A 19,357-nucleotide genomic window follows, 5' to 3' on the forward strand; every position below is an offset into this window, starting at 1 on the left:
GACATCACTTCAAGCACTCTTCCCCACTTTTTCAATAAGCTTATCAAAAAGAATCAGATATGGCCACTCTTCTCAGAAAAATGTAGAGCCTTGTGGACACAACAGCCTCCAAATCATGAAAGCCACCAGATCAGAATTCTCAAGGAATAACTAGAACATAGAACTGAGCAAGCTAATAATACACTAATGAAATATTTTAGAACTCAATGACTAGCACACATTAGGTTTTTTTTCTAAGTTTATCATGTTTAAGCTTTTCAGTTAGTTGCTCAATCAACAGGCTAATCAATTTCTTTGTCTCCAAATCTAGAGGGCAATTTAATAATTCAATTAGGCCAGATGCTTAAAGCTGCCTTGGACACTCAGTCTACAGTAAACCCTTCTTCCCCTGCACCAATACTTTTCTGTAGCTGGTTTTTACACTTAATCATATGCTACACAGCAGTTTTAAAACCTGGTCAAGTAGGCCTTCCATCTGCCCAACTGAATTTTATTTTCTTTGAGGGCAGGGCCTGGTCACAGTCCCTAAACCAGTATTGAATACATAGAAGGCATTAAAGGGAATTTGCTGAATTGATTTAAAGTTTTCTACACTAACTGTATAACCAGCACCCACCTAGGACTACTTCCCCTCCATTTCACTCAGCATCAAGGGGGAGTGCATCCCCTCGATGCACTCACACAAGTCTACCATTATAGTCATTATATGCTGTTTATGGTTTTAATGGTTTTGCAACATTAGAGGCACAGTGTCTTTCCAAGCACCAAGTAGGCTTGAAATTGAACATTTTTATAAAGATAATAAAAGTTAATGACGACCCATGATCTACAGTCTGACATCTGTTCCTTTTCATCCCGAGATGGTAAAATACCCACCCTAGCTTACTGTGGCACAGCGGGAGAAAAGAAATACAGTCCAAGTAATCACTCTTAACTATCAGCTTAGTAAGTTACAGTTTCCCAACAGGTTTGTCTTCCATGTAGGAGGCTGCAGGTGTTTTTCTAAAAGTCTTTTTATAAATGCGGTTATGCCATAAAGAGACAGCATGGAGTAAAAGAAAACCTAGTGGACTAAAAATCAGAAAATCTAGGTTCTAAATCCTTCCTTGGTTAAGGAAGTCATCGCCTCTCCGGTCTCAAATTTTCTCATCTTTAAAATGAAAGGACTGATTTTAAATTAATTTGTGCCAATTTGCACCGGACCAATAGACAAGTAACCATAATCCAAGACCTAAGAATTTCACAAAGGACATTCTAACAGAAATCTTGTCCACATTAAAATATCTTAGACCAAACTATAAAATTGGGATTTCTGTTACTATTGTTAACCTTAAAATTAAGTTTGTTGCCTAACAACTGTGAAATACGTAGGAAACGGGGGAACATATCTCACACAAAAAAACAACCGTGACTATAGATATACATAGATATGCCTAAATTGTGGTGAAAATAACCAAAATTTTAATATTAGCTAAATGCCCACTCATAAAGACAGCTATTACACTTTCTCCAGCTGACAAAAAGGTTGCACTCCAAAAGACTGTAAGTCCATTTGGGGGAAACTTTATAAATGGAGGCTAAGTTTTTAGTTTAATCCATAAGCACGTAAGTGACCCTTGATGTAGATGAACTATATAACATTAAATGCTTGAGTTCTGGGTCCTGAGACTGGGGCTTGTGTCACATAGAAGATGAATTTCCTTCCCTATTCTTGGGAAGAAGACTGGAAGTAAGCAATTATTAAAACTAATTTACCTTTGTCACAGCTTTCTACCTCCTTCTAACCCTTTTACATTCTGGGAGGGTACATAGCCCTAATCATGCTGTTGGCACAATCCTATCAGTCCTGCTTAAGCGTTCTATGTTCCAACAGCCCCTTCCTAAGCCTTCAAACAGTAATTCCACAACTATGGAGCAAGTGATGAACATTTCAACAAATAACCCAGAAAATGTTACTACTCTGAGACTATAGTGTTGAAAGAGGCCACCTTTTATAAAAGCAAAAAATATTAGAGGGCTTCCCTGGTGGCGCAGTGGTTGAGAGTCCACCTGCCGATGCAGGGGACACGGGTTCGTGCCCCGGTTCAGGAAGATCCCACATGCCACGGAGCGGCTGGGCCCGTGAGCCATGGCCGCTGAGCCTGCGCGTCCGGAGCCTGTGCTCCGCAACGGGAGAGGCCACAACAGTGAGAGGCCCACATACCGCAAAAAAAAAAAAAAAAAAAAATATATATATATATATATATATACATATATATAAAAATCTAAGTGTTAAAAATTTTAGAGAGATGATCAAGTAAATTACGAAACACCTGTATAACAGAATATCATGTCATCCTTTTTTAAAAAGTTTACAAATAAGCTGTTAATAACATATGTTTAACATATAATGCTGAATAAAGAAGATACTAAATGCTATGTTCTTTATGAACACAACTATTGAAAAAATGCATTGAGAAAGATTAGAAGGAAATACAATTGTTGGGTAGTGTAATTTATTGCTTTTTTCAAGTCAGTACATGAATCCATGATTTCCAGATTTTCCCATGTTAAATAAGTACCACTTTTTGTTATTTTTAAAAAAGGAAGGTCTTCCCTGGTGGCGCAGTGGTTGAGAGTCTGTCTGCTGATGCAGGGGACACGGGTTCGTGTCCCGGTCCGGGAGGATCCCACATGCCGCGGAGCGGCTGGGCCCGTGAGCCATGGCCGCTGGGCCTGCGCATCCGGAGCCTGTGCTCCGCAACGGGAGAGGCCACAACAGTGAGAGGTCCGCGTACCGCAAAAAAAAAAAAAAAAAAAAGGAAAATTGGGGGGAAGTGTAAATTCAAATAAATAATTAATAGAATTTGAGAGAGCTATAAACAGTGCTAATTATCAGGCAATATGGAAACAGAGCTTTGTGGGCAAAGGAGCATTCCTTTCTTTGACTATGTTACCAAGAGTTTAATTAGGATACTCATTTTAAATTAATCATATTATAAAATAAGTTTTGTGATTATGAAAACATTACTTATCACTATTGCTATTGCATTTTATAGATTCAATAAAACCTATTACTGAGTCTTCTCTTGATTTAGTATTCTGGACATTTTATATATATCATATAGAAAATAACACAGGGTTGTGATTTAGACAAACAGGAAAAAAAGGTTATATAGTGAAAAAGTCTTAATCCCATCTTACGTTTTCCCAGATATTGCAAGTCTCTGGGCCACAAACTTTTCTTGCATATAACCCTATGTATACTGTATTTACACACTAATAACACTTCTATACACCTTATTTCACTTAATGTACCTTAGAAACATTTACGAATCAGTATGTATACATCCACTGCATTCTCTGTACATACTTCCTATTGTATTTACATAACACAATTAGCAACCCCTTAACGATATTTAAATTATTTCTGTTTTTCTCTGTAACAAGTCTTTAGTGAACGTTCTTGTACAAATATGTTATGTATGGGAATAAGTATCTCCACAGATAAATTCTTATAAGTAGAATTGTTGATTCAAAGACTATGGTGTACATTTAAAAAATGTGATCTTGCCAAATCGCCTTCCAAAGAATTTGTATCACTTTACACTCCGGGGGAACATTTCTAATCAACACAGATTTTTTTTTTAAAGCAAACTCCGATGCTGTCAACAGCCAGGAAAATAAATTAGTGAAGCAGGCTGGGGTAAGAAAATGGCAAACTGGAGAGCATGTTCAGTCATTGCAAGAAGCAGCTTCTACTCAATTCCAGCCTACTAATAATGCCTTCTAGGAATCTCTGCCCAATGTTAAACTGTCAGATTTCTCACAAAAGCCAAAAATCTGGACTTCTGCATGAAATCTCCAGATTTTTAAAATGTTGACAACTCACGAAAAATTTAGAATTGGTGTAACAAACAAAACACATGTGTGAGTGGGACTCATCTGTTGAGCCTCCAATGTGTGACCTATGTTTAAAGCTATCATTGCCCCACCAAAGCCAACAAAGATGTCACCACAACCGGCTGTGTTTAGCATCTTGTTGTAAAACTAGGATTTCAATAGATTACATTACGTTTTTGGATGAATTAGAAGATGGGTTTTATTAACTACGTGGTCACTATCCCCACAAACTATTTGAATAACTTAATCTACTCTTGCCCAGGTGTTTTCGTTAATCAGTTTCCTACAATATGCTCCCTTGCCTTCTAGTTTCATTCCTGTAAAGTGCTGTATTTCTGTTTTCTTCCTTATATGAAACTACCACATGTTTTCTTCCTTATATGAAACTACCACAGTTATTTTCCTGTTAGTGTAATCTTCTTTTACCCAAAGGAGAAGAAAATCTCTAATCATTTTTTTATATTTGCCTTCAACATATCCATCTACTTACAGAAGAAATTGTGGGAATAGAATTAAAAAGACTTGCTGCCTCTAGTTTAAATAGGATTTTTAATCCATATAAAATCTTTTTATATTAGCTAAATTCTTATTGTTTAGAAACTAAAGATAATATAAAAGAATAAACCCTAAAATTGCTAGCTCTATATAAAAAAATATTCAAATTCATGGATATAAAACCATGAGATTTTTAATGTTTTATTATCTCCTCTCCATAAATACCTGCAAAAGAACCAATCTGACAAAGCCAATGTATGATTATAAACAGAAATAAATGTTTGTAAATACTAAAATTATAAGCAATGTAATATTAAATAAATCAGTTACCTAGCTGAAGTTAGAAGGCAATAACCTCTTGTACAATTAAATTTCAAAAACCAACATTTTAAAAATTATTAGCTTCATTTGTTGTAAATAATGCATCTGAATCCTAATTTTAGGGCTAATAGTAATTTTAAAAGATTTCTGTTTTTAATGTAATCTGTTGAGAGATGTTTTCTTAATATTAAAAAAAAACCCACAATAACAAAAGAAGACCAAAAAACATGTATTAAAGAAGTTTTATGACTTAGCAAAGCTTTCAACATATATGCCTAAATACATGTATATACAATACATATTTGCCTATATTGACATATATACATTGTCTACATTTGTCAGTGACAAACACAGTGGCTGCTCATATGAGAAAATATGCATATAAGAGTCATTTTACCAATAATGATGCCACTGGATAATCTATTTTTAGTTTCCAAAGGCAAGGTCCTAAACATTACAAATTCCCCTGTTAGTATTTTTAAATGTCTGAGTGTTCCTACTTCCCCTAAAAGGTATGCTGTAACTACTCAACTGTGTCTTTTCCAAGACACCCTAGAGGCTTCCCTGGTGGTGCAGTGGTTGAGAGTCCGCCTGCTGATGCAGGGGACACGGGTTCGTGCCCCAGTCCAGGAAGATCCCACATGCCGCGGAGCAGCTGGGCCCGTGAGCCATAGCCCTGGGCCTGCGCGTCTGGAGCCTGTGCTCCGCAGCAGGAGAGGCCACGGCAATGAGAGGCCACGGCAGTGAGAGGCCCGTGCACCGCCAAAAAAAAAAAAAAAAAAGACACCCTAAAATTAAACCCACTGCTTTGTATTACATATACATCACTTGAACTCAACATTCTAATAATAAAAAGAAAGTTTACGGAAAAATTAAATTAAATTACAAACTTAAACTGTAATCTGCACATCAGATTACGTTTTCAAATGTATCATTAGAGCTCACAGATAAAACAACAGTAACAAAAAGAAACCCAGTAAAATATCGTATTTTAATTTTATCTAAAATATAAATTAAAATAAGGCATAAGAAAAACTTTGAGACAATATATGTATGTGAAAAACTGACCACTGAAAGATGCAAATAATTCATACAATATAGCATAAGCTTTAATATATAAATTAGATGTCACTGCATCAGCTGTTTATTAGTCACATCAGTCTAAACTTTACATATTAAAATACTGAAAGGCTAGAAAACATCACTGCAATATAGATTCAATATGGGAAAATACATATTTGTGGCTTTATACACAATGTAAATTAATCCATTCTATACAACAGTTTTCCAAAATATAAACGGCACTTTACATGCAATAGGACATACCAAGCTGGATGTCCTAATTAATTTACTATATAGAAAAATAAAGGAGACAACACCTTTTTAACAGAACAGTTACATAGCAGACATGGAATGTAGAATAAGATTCTGCCCTAACACACTCTTGGATAATATTAAAGAAATATGAAAAAGGAGTTTCTACTATTTTCAATTAGCATTTTTTAAATGAAGACTACTGTGATTTATATGTTCTAATTGTATCACAAACTGAGAAAACATAAAAGGGAAAAGAGATGGGGAAGAAAGAAAACCTGATCCTTTATGAATTTTAAATATCAGCCCTGCCTGTGGGCTGCATTTAGGCTGCTTTTCTGTTGACGGTTTCCTAAATTACTTCTGCGACTCTGCACTGCACATCAGCAGTCAGATGAATTTTCCAGACTTCATTATGCCATTGTGTAACCATAGCTGCCACAATGTAGTGCCACAAGAAGCCTGTCCTTGAGTATTTCTTTACTTGGGTATTCAGGTAACTTGAGCATGTTGATGCTTTAAAAGAAAAACATACCACTATTAACTAAGAAATCTCTGAAATTTTTTATTGTTTTGTCTAGCAGTGAAAACACTACTCAAAATTAACGTAAAACCACCCTCTTAAATTTGCAATCAAATTGGAAAACCCTGAAGTAGTATTTACAAAGGAAAAAAAAAACAAAACCCTGCTGCATTGCAGTTTCCTTTAGCATGCAAATGTAGTAGAAGAAAATAAGTTCCCTTCAGCCTAAAATAAATAAGCAATAGGGCAATTTAGTTTGAAATGATGGTGTAACTCAGTGATACTTATGACAGTGTAACTTTAGTGATACTTGAACTACACATATTCAATTAGAGTACAGGTAGGTAGTTTCCTCAAACATTTTCCCTACCAAAAAAGGGGAAGGCAAGAAACTATGTAGCTACTTATTTATCAGTGATTACAAAATGTTGAATAGAGATCACTGTTGAGATTTTCCTCTCAATGCAGCAATACAGTAGTTGGACCTTTGATCATTCAAAATTAATCAGAACAATTTGCAATGCATCTAAATAAACCAATTTAACATACCATGTGCTTGAAGTCGGTAGAAGATTTGGAGTATATGGCACAGCAGCAATTGTAAAGTTCTGCAATCCACTTCCACCCATGATATTAGCAAATCCACCATGTGGGACCCTGGAACTAAGAGTTCATATCTTAGTAAGTCGTAATCATGCAAGGAAAATCTTGGTAACGGGTATATTTCGAATTAGCAAAATGACTAGTATCTAGTAGATGTTCATTAAATATTTGCTGAATAAATAAATGGCTTACTTGATTAATTCAAGCAACAGAGGCTCTTACATGTTATCCAAATGATTTCCCTGTCTGTGAAAAATATCTAGAGTCAAAGCGTTTTTGTTTTGTATTGTTTTACACGGTGGGAAAACTAGAAAATTCTTTACACTTCTCTTTCCAGAGATTTACACATTGGTTGTATTCTTTTCAAATGTCCCCTAACATAGTGAGACCACAGGAAGGTGAACAAACTCAGAAGTCTCACAGTTCCTAATTTCCAAACTTAAACTACAAAACTGCAGTCATCAAAACTGTGGCACTGGCATAAAGACAGATACATAGACCAATGGAATAGAGAACCTCAAAATAAACCCTTAAATATATGGCCAAATGGTTTTTGACAAGAGTGCTAAGAATCTCCAATGGAAAAAGGACAGTCTTTTCAACAAACTGTGTTGAGAAAACTGGATATCCACTACAAAAAAATGAAGCTGGACCCTCACCTAATGCCATATACAAAAAGTTAACTCAAAATGAATCAAAGGCCTAAATGAAGAGCTAAAACTATAAAATTCTTAGAAGAAAATACAGGGGAAAAACTTCATGACACTGGATTTGGTAATGAGTTCTTGGATATGACACCAAAGGGACAGGCAACAAAAGAAAAATGAATTAGACATCATCAAAATTAAAAACTTGTGTGCCAAAGGACACCATGAACTGAGTGAAAATGTGAGCCACAGGAGAAAATATTTTGAAATCATAAATATGACAAGGAATTAATATCAAGAAAATATATAGATCTCCTACAACTTAACAACAACAAAAAATAGGGACAATTTTTAAAATTTAAAAAATAGGGGCAGGACTCAAATAGACATTTCTCCAAAGAAGATACACAGATGGCTTCTAAGCATTCGAAAAGATGCTCAATCAACATCACTTGTCATTAGGGAAATGCAAATCAAAAGCTCATTGAGATAACCACCTCATAGGCATTAAGATAACTATTAAAAAAAAAAGATCACTAGAAAATAACAAGTATTGGAAAGGACATGCAGAAATTGAAACCCTTATGCAATTGCTGGTGGAAATGTAAAATTGTGCAGCCACTGTGGAAAACATTATCACAGTTTCTCAAAAAACTAACCATAGAATTACAGTAAATATCCAAAAGAATAGAAAGTAGAGACTCAAACAGATATTTGTACATCCATGTTCATAGCAGCATTACTCACAATAGCCAAATAGTGGACTCAACCCAAATAACTGTCCATGGATGAAAGAATAAGAAAACTGTGGTAAACACATACAATGGAATACTATTCAGCCTTTAAAAGGACATATGCTACAATATGGATGAATCTCGAGGACATTATGCTAGGTGAAATAAGCCAGTCACAAAAAGGCAAATAATGTATGATTCCACTTACATAAGGGACCTAAAGTAATCAAATTCATAGAGGGACTTCCCTGGTGGCACAGTGGTTAAGAATCCACCTGCCAATGCAGGGGACCTGGGTTCGAGCCCTGGTCTGGGAGGATCCCACATGCCGCGGAGCAACTAAGCCCGTGAGCCACAACTACTGAGACTACTGAGCCTGTGTTCTAGAGCCCGCGAGCCACAACTACTGGGCCCACGTGCCACAACTACTGAAGCCCGTGAGCCTAAGACCCGTGTGCCTAGAGCGCATGTTCCACAGCAAGAGAAGCCACCACAATGAGAAGCACGTGCACCACAACGAAGAGTAGCCCCCGCTCAATGCCAACTAGAGAAAGCCCATGAGCAGCAACGAAGACCCAACACAGCCAAAAATAAATAAATAAATCTATTTAAAAAATTATAAAATTCATAGAGACAGAAAGTAGAACGGTGGTTGCCAGAGGCTGGGGGTAGGGGAAATGGAAAGTTAGTGTTTAATAGGTACAATTTCAACTGAGAAAGATAAAAAGCTCAGGAGATGAATGGTGGTGATGGCTGCACAAATATGTGATGTACACAGAACTGTACACTTAAAAATGATTAAAGTGTTTAATATTAAGTATGTTTTACCACACACACTAAAAAAACCTGTCGAATAATGCACCAGGATTTTCTGTCTGAAATCACAGATGATATGTTTACATTCACAGGCGAAAAAAAAACAATCCAATATAAACAGATCTCTTCCCAGCATTTTTCTTTTCTAGCTGGGAAGTAGTTTGGTTGCTATTAAACACTTTATTGATGAAATGCCTAAGCTTACTTTAGAAATCCAAGTGAACGTTAAAAGGATGCCTGCATCAAAAAAAAAAAAAAAAGGATGCCTGCATCTTGCTAACAAAACACTAACACATGAGCAATTCCTACTTAGGGAAAGAGAATATCTAAAGACCTGAATATGTCTATAAACTGAAACATTACTTTCTGCATATTTCCCTTTGCCTAAAAAATTAACAAAGGTGACCAAAAATGAAAAGGAATAAAAGGCAAGCTGTTTTCAATTTCCTACAGAGGCAAACTTTAAAAACAAGTATTCCACTTCACCAGGACAAGGTGAGAAGAGAGCCTTGACACTGATTCTTACACAAATTATATCACAGTATTTCAATAACAGAATGATCAATCTAATGTCTTTCATATAAATAAATTTTGAAAAATAAGCTTAAAAAAATCAGATGATCCCCCAATTTTCATATCTAAATTGAAATTATTCTGTAAACTGATATTCACAAACAATCTCTGAAACCTTACTCCTCTTCCTCTAAACTACAATGACTGGGGCCCACACTTGAATAACCAGTGGATCTTAGCTAAGATTATGGCTCATCAAGCTTAAGCATGTATGAGAAAAATAAATGGTCTTTGGTTGAGTATTATGACACCTGACATATACAATGTAAAATTACAGTTAATAAAAATGAAATATTTCTATTTTATACACAAATCATCAAGTCTGACTTTCATTATTCTTAAGAGATAATGAAACAAGAGTAAGACATTTAAGACAGCCTTGTAGATAAAATATTGTCACCACCATAAAAATATTTTAAAGTTACTGTTGATACAGATTCTTGCTTCTACAACTGGAACACATTTGACTCTTTAGTAAGATTCTTTTAAATTATACTATGGACACAGAGAAAGACATTTTACAATCTAAATATAAATGATAGAATTTTCCAAAAAGTGGAAAAAAAAAACCACACACACACACTCTAGGTCTAGAATGGCAAATGCAATACCTATTGATAACTGGGTCTAGTGTAAAAGGAAAGTTAAGGTTTAAAAGAACTTAAGGGCTTCCCTGGTGGCGCAGTGGTTGAGAGTCTGCCTGCCGATGCAGGGGACACGGGTTCGTGCCCCGGTCCGGGAGGATCCGCGGCTGGGCCCGTGAGCCATGGCCGCTGGGCCTGCGCATCCGGAGCCTGTGCTCCGCAACGGGAGAGGCCACAGCGGTGAGAGGCCCGCCTACCACAAAAAAAAAAAACAACAATAAAAGAACTTAAGACTTAGTTTGAATTCAAAACAAGGACTCCATGTAGACTAAGTGCTGAAAAGTGGATTCTTCAACCTGAAGGTAAAGCTTAGCTCCATGTAGTTTCCCCTCAGCTTCCTTGGCTTCTACTTTTTTTTTTTTTAACCTCTTTATAATTGCTTTACAATTGTGTGTTACTTTCTGCTTTATAACAAAGTGAATCAGCTATACATAACATATATATCCCCATATCTCCTCCCTCTTGGCTTCTACTCCTTATCCACATTCTTCATCTCAGTTTAAATGGATTCGCAGCTACACTTCTCAACCAATTAAATAGTAAACAGTACAGATCTTTTCAGCACTGCTAACTATGAGTGTACTATTGACACGGGAGACGTACAGTGTATTACTAATCAAAGTGTTTTTTATTCTACAAGAGCAGCAATCTAACAGACATTTTTAGTACTAAAGAACTTGAATAATTGTTTCCTACATCTTAAAGACTCATACCAACTGAATCATGAAGGAAAATATAATAATTTATTAAATGGTGTTTAAATATAAACTGCTTAGAAAAATAATCAAAGAGCCCTGCCTTATAACATAAACCAAAATAAAGTCCAGATGGCTTAAAAATTGGTATGTAAAAACAGAAACTACAAAAAAGTTACAGAAAAAAAGGTAGATAAACATATATATACAAAATCTTGGGTGTACGGAAGAATTTATTTTAAAAACATAAGGAAAGTACTGATAATAAACTTGCAACCTAATTTAGCACTTTCATTATATAATTTTTATAAATTAAATTTATAATCTAAATTACAGGGAAATCTGTATGTTTAACTTAATATAATTAAAAGGCAAATGATAAACTGGGAAAGATATTTGCCGAGTTAATGTCCCTATATATAAAGAACATTTAAAACCAAATTTTTGAAAATGATGGTAGAATAATGTGCAAAAAATAAAGGAAATCCACACCACACCATACATATATGAAACTATGAAAATAAAAATGATTACATCCTGTATTGATAGAATAAAAGAAATAGGCTGAGGTGAATACTGATATTTTTCTGAAGGTTAAATGAACAATGTCTCAAGGTTATAAAAATTTATATACTTTTGTATCTAAAAATTTCCCTTCTAAGAATTTATCCTATATTTTTATCCTATATATCCTATATATCACATTTATCCTATATTTATAAATAATCAAACTGGGCTGCAAGTGTATAAAGCACAAGATTTCCTTATTCAGCATTATTCATAAACAGGAAAATGTAGCAATAAAGGACTATATCAATTAAGGGAGGTCCATAGACTGAAGAATAGACAGCCATTTAAAAAACTAGATCTATAAATGAAACAATGTTTAATGATATATTGCTAAATTCAAAAGTTATAAAATAGGAACAATGTTTTTCAAAAATAAAAATTTATATATGTGAGAAAAATTCTAGAAAAATAACCAAAATGTTAAGTGATTATATTCAGAGACTGATATTAAAGGTGATTTTTTAAAAATTTGAATTGTCAGGCTTCCCTGGTGGCGCAGTGGTTGGGAGTCCGCCTGCCGATGCAGGGGACATGGGTTCATGCCCCCTGCATCGGCAGGCGGACTCTCAACCACTGTGCCACCAGGGTAGCCCTTAACGCTTTTTATTAAATTACCCAAATCTCTAGGTATTTCTGGCACTAAGTAGCCAAAAAAAAAAAAAAAACTGACAAGATTTTCTTTCATAACTTTAGTCTATAATCTGTGAATAATTCATGTTTTATTCTTTGAAATTAGGTACATAGTATATATTATATATTGTATAGGTATATAGTGTATATTTTTCTAATTATATACCTAAAAAACTAAGAAAATACAGCAAAATATTAATAGTGTTATCTCTAAATAGTAATTAATTAATGGGATTTTCATTTTCTTGTATCTATAGTCTCCATTTTCAAAATTTTCTATAATGGTTATGAACTACTTTAAAAATAAAACAGTTGACTTTAAATTACATATATATAAGACAGATATATATTCACACTATGTTTTTAAAACAGGTAGGAAAAAGATACATCAAATTATTTACAGTGCTTATTGCTGGCAGGTGATAGTTTTTCTATTTCTTCTAACTTTCTGTGTTCCAACTTTCTTAGAAGAACCATGTACATTTATAATGGAATGACTAAACTATATTTTCATAAATAGAAGGACACAGATGAAATTCTAACTTATCAAGAATGAAAATCAGGAATTCCCTGGTGGCGAGGTGGTTAAGAATCCACCTGCCAATGCAGGGTACACGGGTTCGAGCCCTGGTCTGGGAAGATCCCACATGCCTCGGAGCAACTAGGCCCGTGCGCCACATCTACTTAGCCTGCGCTCTAGAGCCCGCGAGCCGCAACTACTGAGCCCACATGCCTAGAGCCTGTGGTCCGCAATAAGAGAAGCCACCGCAATGAGAAGCCCGTGCACCACAACAAAGAGTAGCCCCCGCTCACCGCAACTAGAGAAAGCCCATGCGCAGCAATGAAGACCCAATGCAGCCAAAAATGAATAAATAAAAAATAAATTAATTTTTTTTAAAAAGAATGAAAATCAGACCTTTTCTTTTACATCTTTCAGAACTGTAAGTTAGAAGAGGTTTAAATCATCTAGTTTTCTAATATCTATGATATTTAATTGGTTCCAAAAGTAGACTTTCCGAAGTGTGGTATCACAAATTATTTTTCAGGCCACAAATCTTAAGACTTTAAAGTTTGATAAGAATTGGAGAAAAACTGCTGTGTATGGGTATTATTATGTATTGTGTGCACGTGTGTGTGTGTGTTGTCCCAGCAACAAATGTTGGCTACTATCATTGACTTACCTGCAGAATGAAAAGACTACCAGGTTATAAAATATAATATACATGCTGATAGTCCTGATTGGAACAGTTTATCTTTTATACCTTAAATAAACATTTATTGAGCACTACTATATGTTTTAACTTTAATGCCTAAATAAACCTTTGTTTAATATCTAAAAAAATGGAAAAGGAGGTAAGAAATTGACAATTCAGAGTAATAATTCATTTTGAGTTGTCTATGTCTAAGCCATTAGAAATGGAATCTATTAAATTCTTTCCACATTATCATAAAAACACTTCTTACCTGCCAGTAACAAACTGCAACAGAAGAACTCTCTCCTCTGGAGTAATATCTTCCACAACTTCCCAGAACCACTTAAAAACAACAATAAAAAACTTAGCTCATATTTCAGAGCAACTGCAGGCTTCTTAGTACCAGAGAAATATGCAATATTCATAAAGCATATTTTATTCCATGAAACTCATTTATCAAAAAAGATTTCATACAAAGCGCTCATATGCAATTCCCATGAGAAGATTTAGGGGAAAACTTTACTTTGTTAATTAATGTAGGTTTTCATCCAATAGTGCTGAAAAGCTTACAAGATTAAATAGCAAAACTTAACTTCATTCTAAGCTCTGGAGAGACTTTACCTGAATAACTGGATCTTCTCTTTCATAGCCACTTGTGTATTCAGTATTTTTTATCCAATCACTCACATCAATTTCTGGCATGCCAGAAAGCAGTAGCTCCTTTGGGGAAGAAGCAAAATATTTCATTAGTCTTCTCTGGGGAAAAAAAGTGATTACATTTAAATAGTAAATTTGCCTTAATTAGAAACTTTTACATTTAATCCCATGTAAAACTGATTTATTTTTGTAACAGTGTCTGCAAGTCATCAATAACAAGTACTACCTGAGAGAGAACCCTTGATACTAATAATCTCAAATATTGTGAGATGTGGAGATGTCTCTACACTGATACAATTTAATTAAAACATGAGATAGGGCTTCCTTGGTGGCGCAGTGGTTGAGAGTCCACCTGCCGATGCAGGGGACATGGGTTCGTGCCCCGGTCCGGGAGAATCCCACATGCCGCGGAGTGGCTGGGCCCGTGAGCCATGGCCACTGGGCCTGTGCGTCCGGAGCCTGTGCTCCGCAGCGGGAGAGGCCACAGCAGTGAGAGGCCCGCGTACCACAAAAAAAAAAAAAAAAAAAACCATGAGATAACAGTTTACCTTTATATAGAAACACACATGCCACAACAGTTTATATGTGCAATAATTTTGTGAACATTATTATCTTTGATTTATATATATTTTATGAATTTGTTAAATTCTATAAAAATACTATACTCTCAGTATGAAAGTGAAAACAAAGACCTAAATAAATCTGGGTTAAGCAAAGGAAAAGATCAAGAAACCCTAATCACTAGGAAAAAAAGGAGTTATTATAATAAAAATAGTTATTATTTTTAAAAAACCAAAACACATTTAGGCCTTTGAAGAACTCTATTCCGGAATAATTCCAATCCAACTTTCAAGTCAAATTTCTCCAAGGTGAAAAAACAATGCAATTTTCCTACTAATGACTTTTGGTATCCTTCTTTTTTCCAGGAAGATCATCAAACAAACAAAATATCAATCCAATAACTAAGAATGAATTAATAATGGCAAAAGTATTTACCATCATGATCCCCAAGAGAAAAGAGAACATGAAAAAGGCTTATCCAAATCTCTGAATCAGCCCGTATTACACAGGTGGATGTGTTTACACAGTAAAGTGAGGTAATAACTAGCCTAAGCTTAACACCGACAAGCCAGAATAGCAGAGTTTGTTATTGCAGAGATAGATACCATGTGGTTCAAAATCACTTCTCCTACAGCAATTCCTCATAATATATACCTGCCTAGTATAGAGTATGCTCCTAGTATAGAGTATGAAGGCCAATGTAAGGTGGTGTCTCAGAACTCTTGGGTGTTTCTGGGATCTATTTAAGGAGTCTGCAAGGTTCTCCCTTTTCCAACGTATCTGAGGCTGGATTTTCTCCATTTAGTTCAACCAAGCAACATATCACAACAGATTATAAGCAGAAGCAGATATGAGAACCCAGTTTCTCCTATTAAGCCAGATATTAAAGACACTTGCAAAGATATAAAACAATGCCACTTCTCCCACTATTTTTGTTTTATTCTGGAAAATGCAGTTTTAATTTCTTAAATGTTTTATTTATGTTAATATGTAATGAATTGTTATTTTTATGTGAATTAATAAAAAATTTTACATTTCTGTTTGAATTTCAAATACAGTTAAGTATCAATTACTATAAACCACATAAACAAACTCTTTTCTTTTAAGGGGTCCTAAGACCAAAAAGTTTGAGAACTGCCTGTCTAGGGTGTGTTTTAGTCCTCCTTGCCATAGTATTATAAAATACTTTAACTAGACGAAAGCATTCTGGTAGGGTGCATTTTATCACCCCCAAATACATTTTCCATCTTCCTTTGCACATTCTATGCCCCAAGAGGCACAGACTGGCTCTCTTGCCTGTTGGTTTCAGGTTGGGCTCCATCACTGGGCAACAGGCAGGCGTCTGCAGGTAAGGGCATTTTCTGCTCCCTCCCTGCTTCAGTACATCTTTGCAGTAGCTATGTCTCCTCAACTAGAGCTGCCACCTGGTGGCCCCCGGTGGTTCAGGCTCTCACCGGGCTCCTCACAGTACTTCCTCCACTTGTCTTCAATTCTAGGGGTGATAAGGCTTTTCCACTGTTGCTATTCTCTGGATGCCTCAACCATACCTTGTTTCTTCTTAACCTGCCCATGCCTCTTTAAGTTCCTCCATTAAAGTTTCTTTATCTGAACCATCTGGGGAAATTCTGCTCCCTGGCAGTACCCTGACACAGATCTGCCAAAAGGAGTATGGATGATTGTTACATGTTTCTTGTACCCATGAGTTTAATCCTCTTCCCTTCTAGGCTGAAGATAAGCTTTTAATAATATTAAGTATGCTTTCATTGTTAATAATTGTGAATAAAAATGAGTGAGAGGATATTCTCTCAAGAAATTTGAAGCATTTCATGAACATCATATGTTATGACTTTGTGAAGAGGACAAAAGATCTTTATTATCCCATTTAACACCTGGGCAAAAAAAGTTATTAAACTGACTGAAAACAGATGAAATGGGAAGTCCACAATACAAAGCACATATGCATATAACAAAAAGATTTTAAATCCCAATCAATAATTTATTATTTTTTTAATATATATATTTTAAAGTTATATACTTTATTTTTGGCTGTGTTGGGTCTTTGTTGCTACGTGTGAGCTTTTCTCTAGTTGCGGCGAGTGGGGGCTATTCTTCATTGCAGTGCGCGGGCTTCTCATTGCGGTGGCTTCTCTTGTCGCGGAACACGGGCTCCGGGCGCGCGGGCTTCAGTAGTTGTGGCTCGCGGGCTTAGCTGCTCCGCAGCATGTGGGATTTTCCCAGACTAGGGCTCGAACCCGTGTCCCCTGTATTGGCAGGCAGACTTTTAACTACTGTGCCACCAGGGAAGCCCCTATTTACTTTAAGATTTTTTTGATGTGGACCATTTTTAAAGTCTTTGTTCAATCTGTTACAATACTGCTTCTGCTTATGTTTTGGTTTTTTGGCCCTGAGGCATGTGGGATCTTAGCTGCACCCCCTGCATTGGAAAGCAAAATCTTAACCACTGGACCACCAGGAGAGTGACAAAATAACTGAATTGGTCTGTTGGAATTAATTAGGTACAACATATATAACCCATAAACTAATAGTCAGGAACTGAGTCATGCAGGTGTTCACAGCTCTTAGCTTACCTAGCGTTTACATGACTCAGTGTTTTAATATCCTGGTACCACCATGGATAAACTCATAAGCAGCACAGTATGGCAGGACAGTCCCTCAGACATTTGAGGAACCCCTCAACTGTAATAATGTTATAGATACAGTAATCACAAAATGTTGTCACCATTTTTGAACCTGATAATCACCTCTTGACTTGAGACTGCGTTCTGTCCACAAATGGATGAATACACATCCAGTTAAGGACACTGATGCTACTGGATACCTTCTTTTCACTAAAACTCTAGAATCTAACCAGTATCCTTTAACTCTGATTAACATCTAGCTTAGATGTTTGCACAAACTTATTTAAAAAGTTTTCTATCCCAGTGTAGCAGAGCCCTTTCCTACGAAAGACACAAAGTCACACCAAAGGTTCTAAAACCAAGTCCTACTTATATAGTTCACGCCACTGAGAGGCAATACTGATGAAGAGAGACTGGGCTGTGGTCAGAGACCATGGGTTCACAGTCTGGCTGTAACACATACTCTGTGAACATGAGCAAGTCCCATACCTTCTTTGGCCTAGTTTTCCTCATCTGTAAAATGGGAATAATAAGTTACCTCAGGGGTCTGATGTGAAGGTTTTAAAAGTTAATACATATGAAGTACCTGGCAAATACTAAGTGTTTAATAATAATAATTATCATCACTGCATAAGTAAGCATCATGCCAACAACACTGCTCTTCCAAAACAATCCCACCATCTGAATCAGCTCAACTTAGTAAAGCCAGAGTAGAAGACAGACTAGGAATCCTGACCTAACTTCTAATGTAAGAACCACAATTAAAAACTTACCAGTAGCAAACTTAAATGTAAAAGACAAAGGAATAAAGTTTTCAGAAGAAAATACAGGAAAACACTTTCATGACCTTGGAATAAGAAACAGTTTCTTAAACAGGACACAAAAAGCTCCATTCATTTAAAAAAAAAAGGGAAGAGAAAAAACAAGTGATAAACTGAACTGCGTTAAAACTAAAAACTTTTATTAGTTAAAAGACACCAGAGTAGAAGATCTTCATAATACATATATCTAACAAAGACTCCTATAAAGAATATATAAAGATTCCTACAAATCAGTGTTTAAAAAAACACAAAAAACAGAAAACACAACAGAAAAATGGACAAATTACTTGAACACTTCAAAAACAGAGTACACAAATGGCCAATAAAAACACACTCAATACCAGGGAAATACAAATTAAAATCACCAGGAAATACCACTACTATTCCACCTGAATGGTAAAAAGAAAAAAGAAAAATATCAAATGCTGTTTAGGATGCAGAATACCCAGAACTCTCATAACCTGTTGGTGGGAGTGTAAACTGACATACTACTCTGGAAAACTACTTGCTAGTATCTACCCTAATGGAATAAATGCACCCCCTAAATCCCAGCAATTCCACTCCAAGATATATAATCTACACAATAGCCTGAAACTGAAAACTACCCACCAAATGTCCATCAAGAGTAGAAAAGACCAAAAAAAAAAGTATATTAACACAATGAAGTACTACAGAGCAATGAAAATGAACACATTACAACTGCTTGCAATAATACACATGATTCTCACAAACAAAAAGCTGTGCTAAAGAAGTCAGATATATTCTAGGTGATTATTCCATTTACATTAAGTTCGAAAACAGGTAACCTAGTCTATATTATTAGAAGCCAGGAGAGTGGATACCCATGAGGGGTCAGAGTGACTGGAAGAGGACATGAGAGGGATCTGGGGTGTTAGGATTTCTCAGTTTCTTGATCTGGGTGCTGTTTCATGGGTGTATACAGTTTGTGAAAATTCATCAAGCTATACATTTATGATGCATGTACTTTTCTCATGTATATTGTAGTTCAATAAAAAGTTTCATTAAACTCAGTATCAGT

The 19,357-nt window shown here is 35.7% G+C and overlaps 1 protein-coding gene across 4 annotated transcripts in view; it reads right to left on the reverse strand.

The window, feature by feature from the left end:
- Positions 1 to 4,926: 4,926 nt before the first annotated feature.
- The window catches only part of HACE1 (HECT domain and ankyrin repeat containing E3 ubiquitin protein ligase 1), a 95,271-nt gene continuing 80,840 nt past the window's right edge, over positions 4,927 to 19,357 (reverse strand). For 3 of the 4 annotated variants that reach the window (XM_019929497.2, XM_004314661.3, XM_019929499.2), the window contains 4 exons: positions 14,262 to 14,360; positions 13,912 to 13,982; positions 7,085 to 7,198; positions 4,927 to 6,528 (listed from right to left, as the gene is read on the reverse strand). In XM_019929497.2, coding sequence (XP_019785056.1) covers positions 6,426 to 6,528; positions 7,085 to 7,198; positions 13,912 to 13,982; positions 14,262 to 14,360 — 387 coding nt within the window. In that variant the 3' untranslated portion in view covers positions 4,927 to 6,425. Of the gene's footprint in view, positions 6,529 to 7,084; positions 10,746 to 13,911; positions 13,983 to 14,261; positions 14,361 to 19,357 lie in introns of all 4 variants that reach the window. The other variant, XR_012324766.1, reaches the window with a different exon arrangement.

This window comes from Tursiops truncatus, chromosome 12 (assembly GCF_011762595.2).
Source record: "Tursiops truncatus isolate mTurTru1 chromosome 12, mTurTru1.mat.Y, whole genome shotgun sequence".
Classification (NCBI taxonomy): domain Eukaryota; kingdom Metazoa; phylum Chordata; class Mammalia; order Artiodactyla; family Delphinidae; genus Tursiops; species Tursiops truncatus.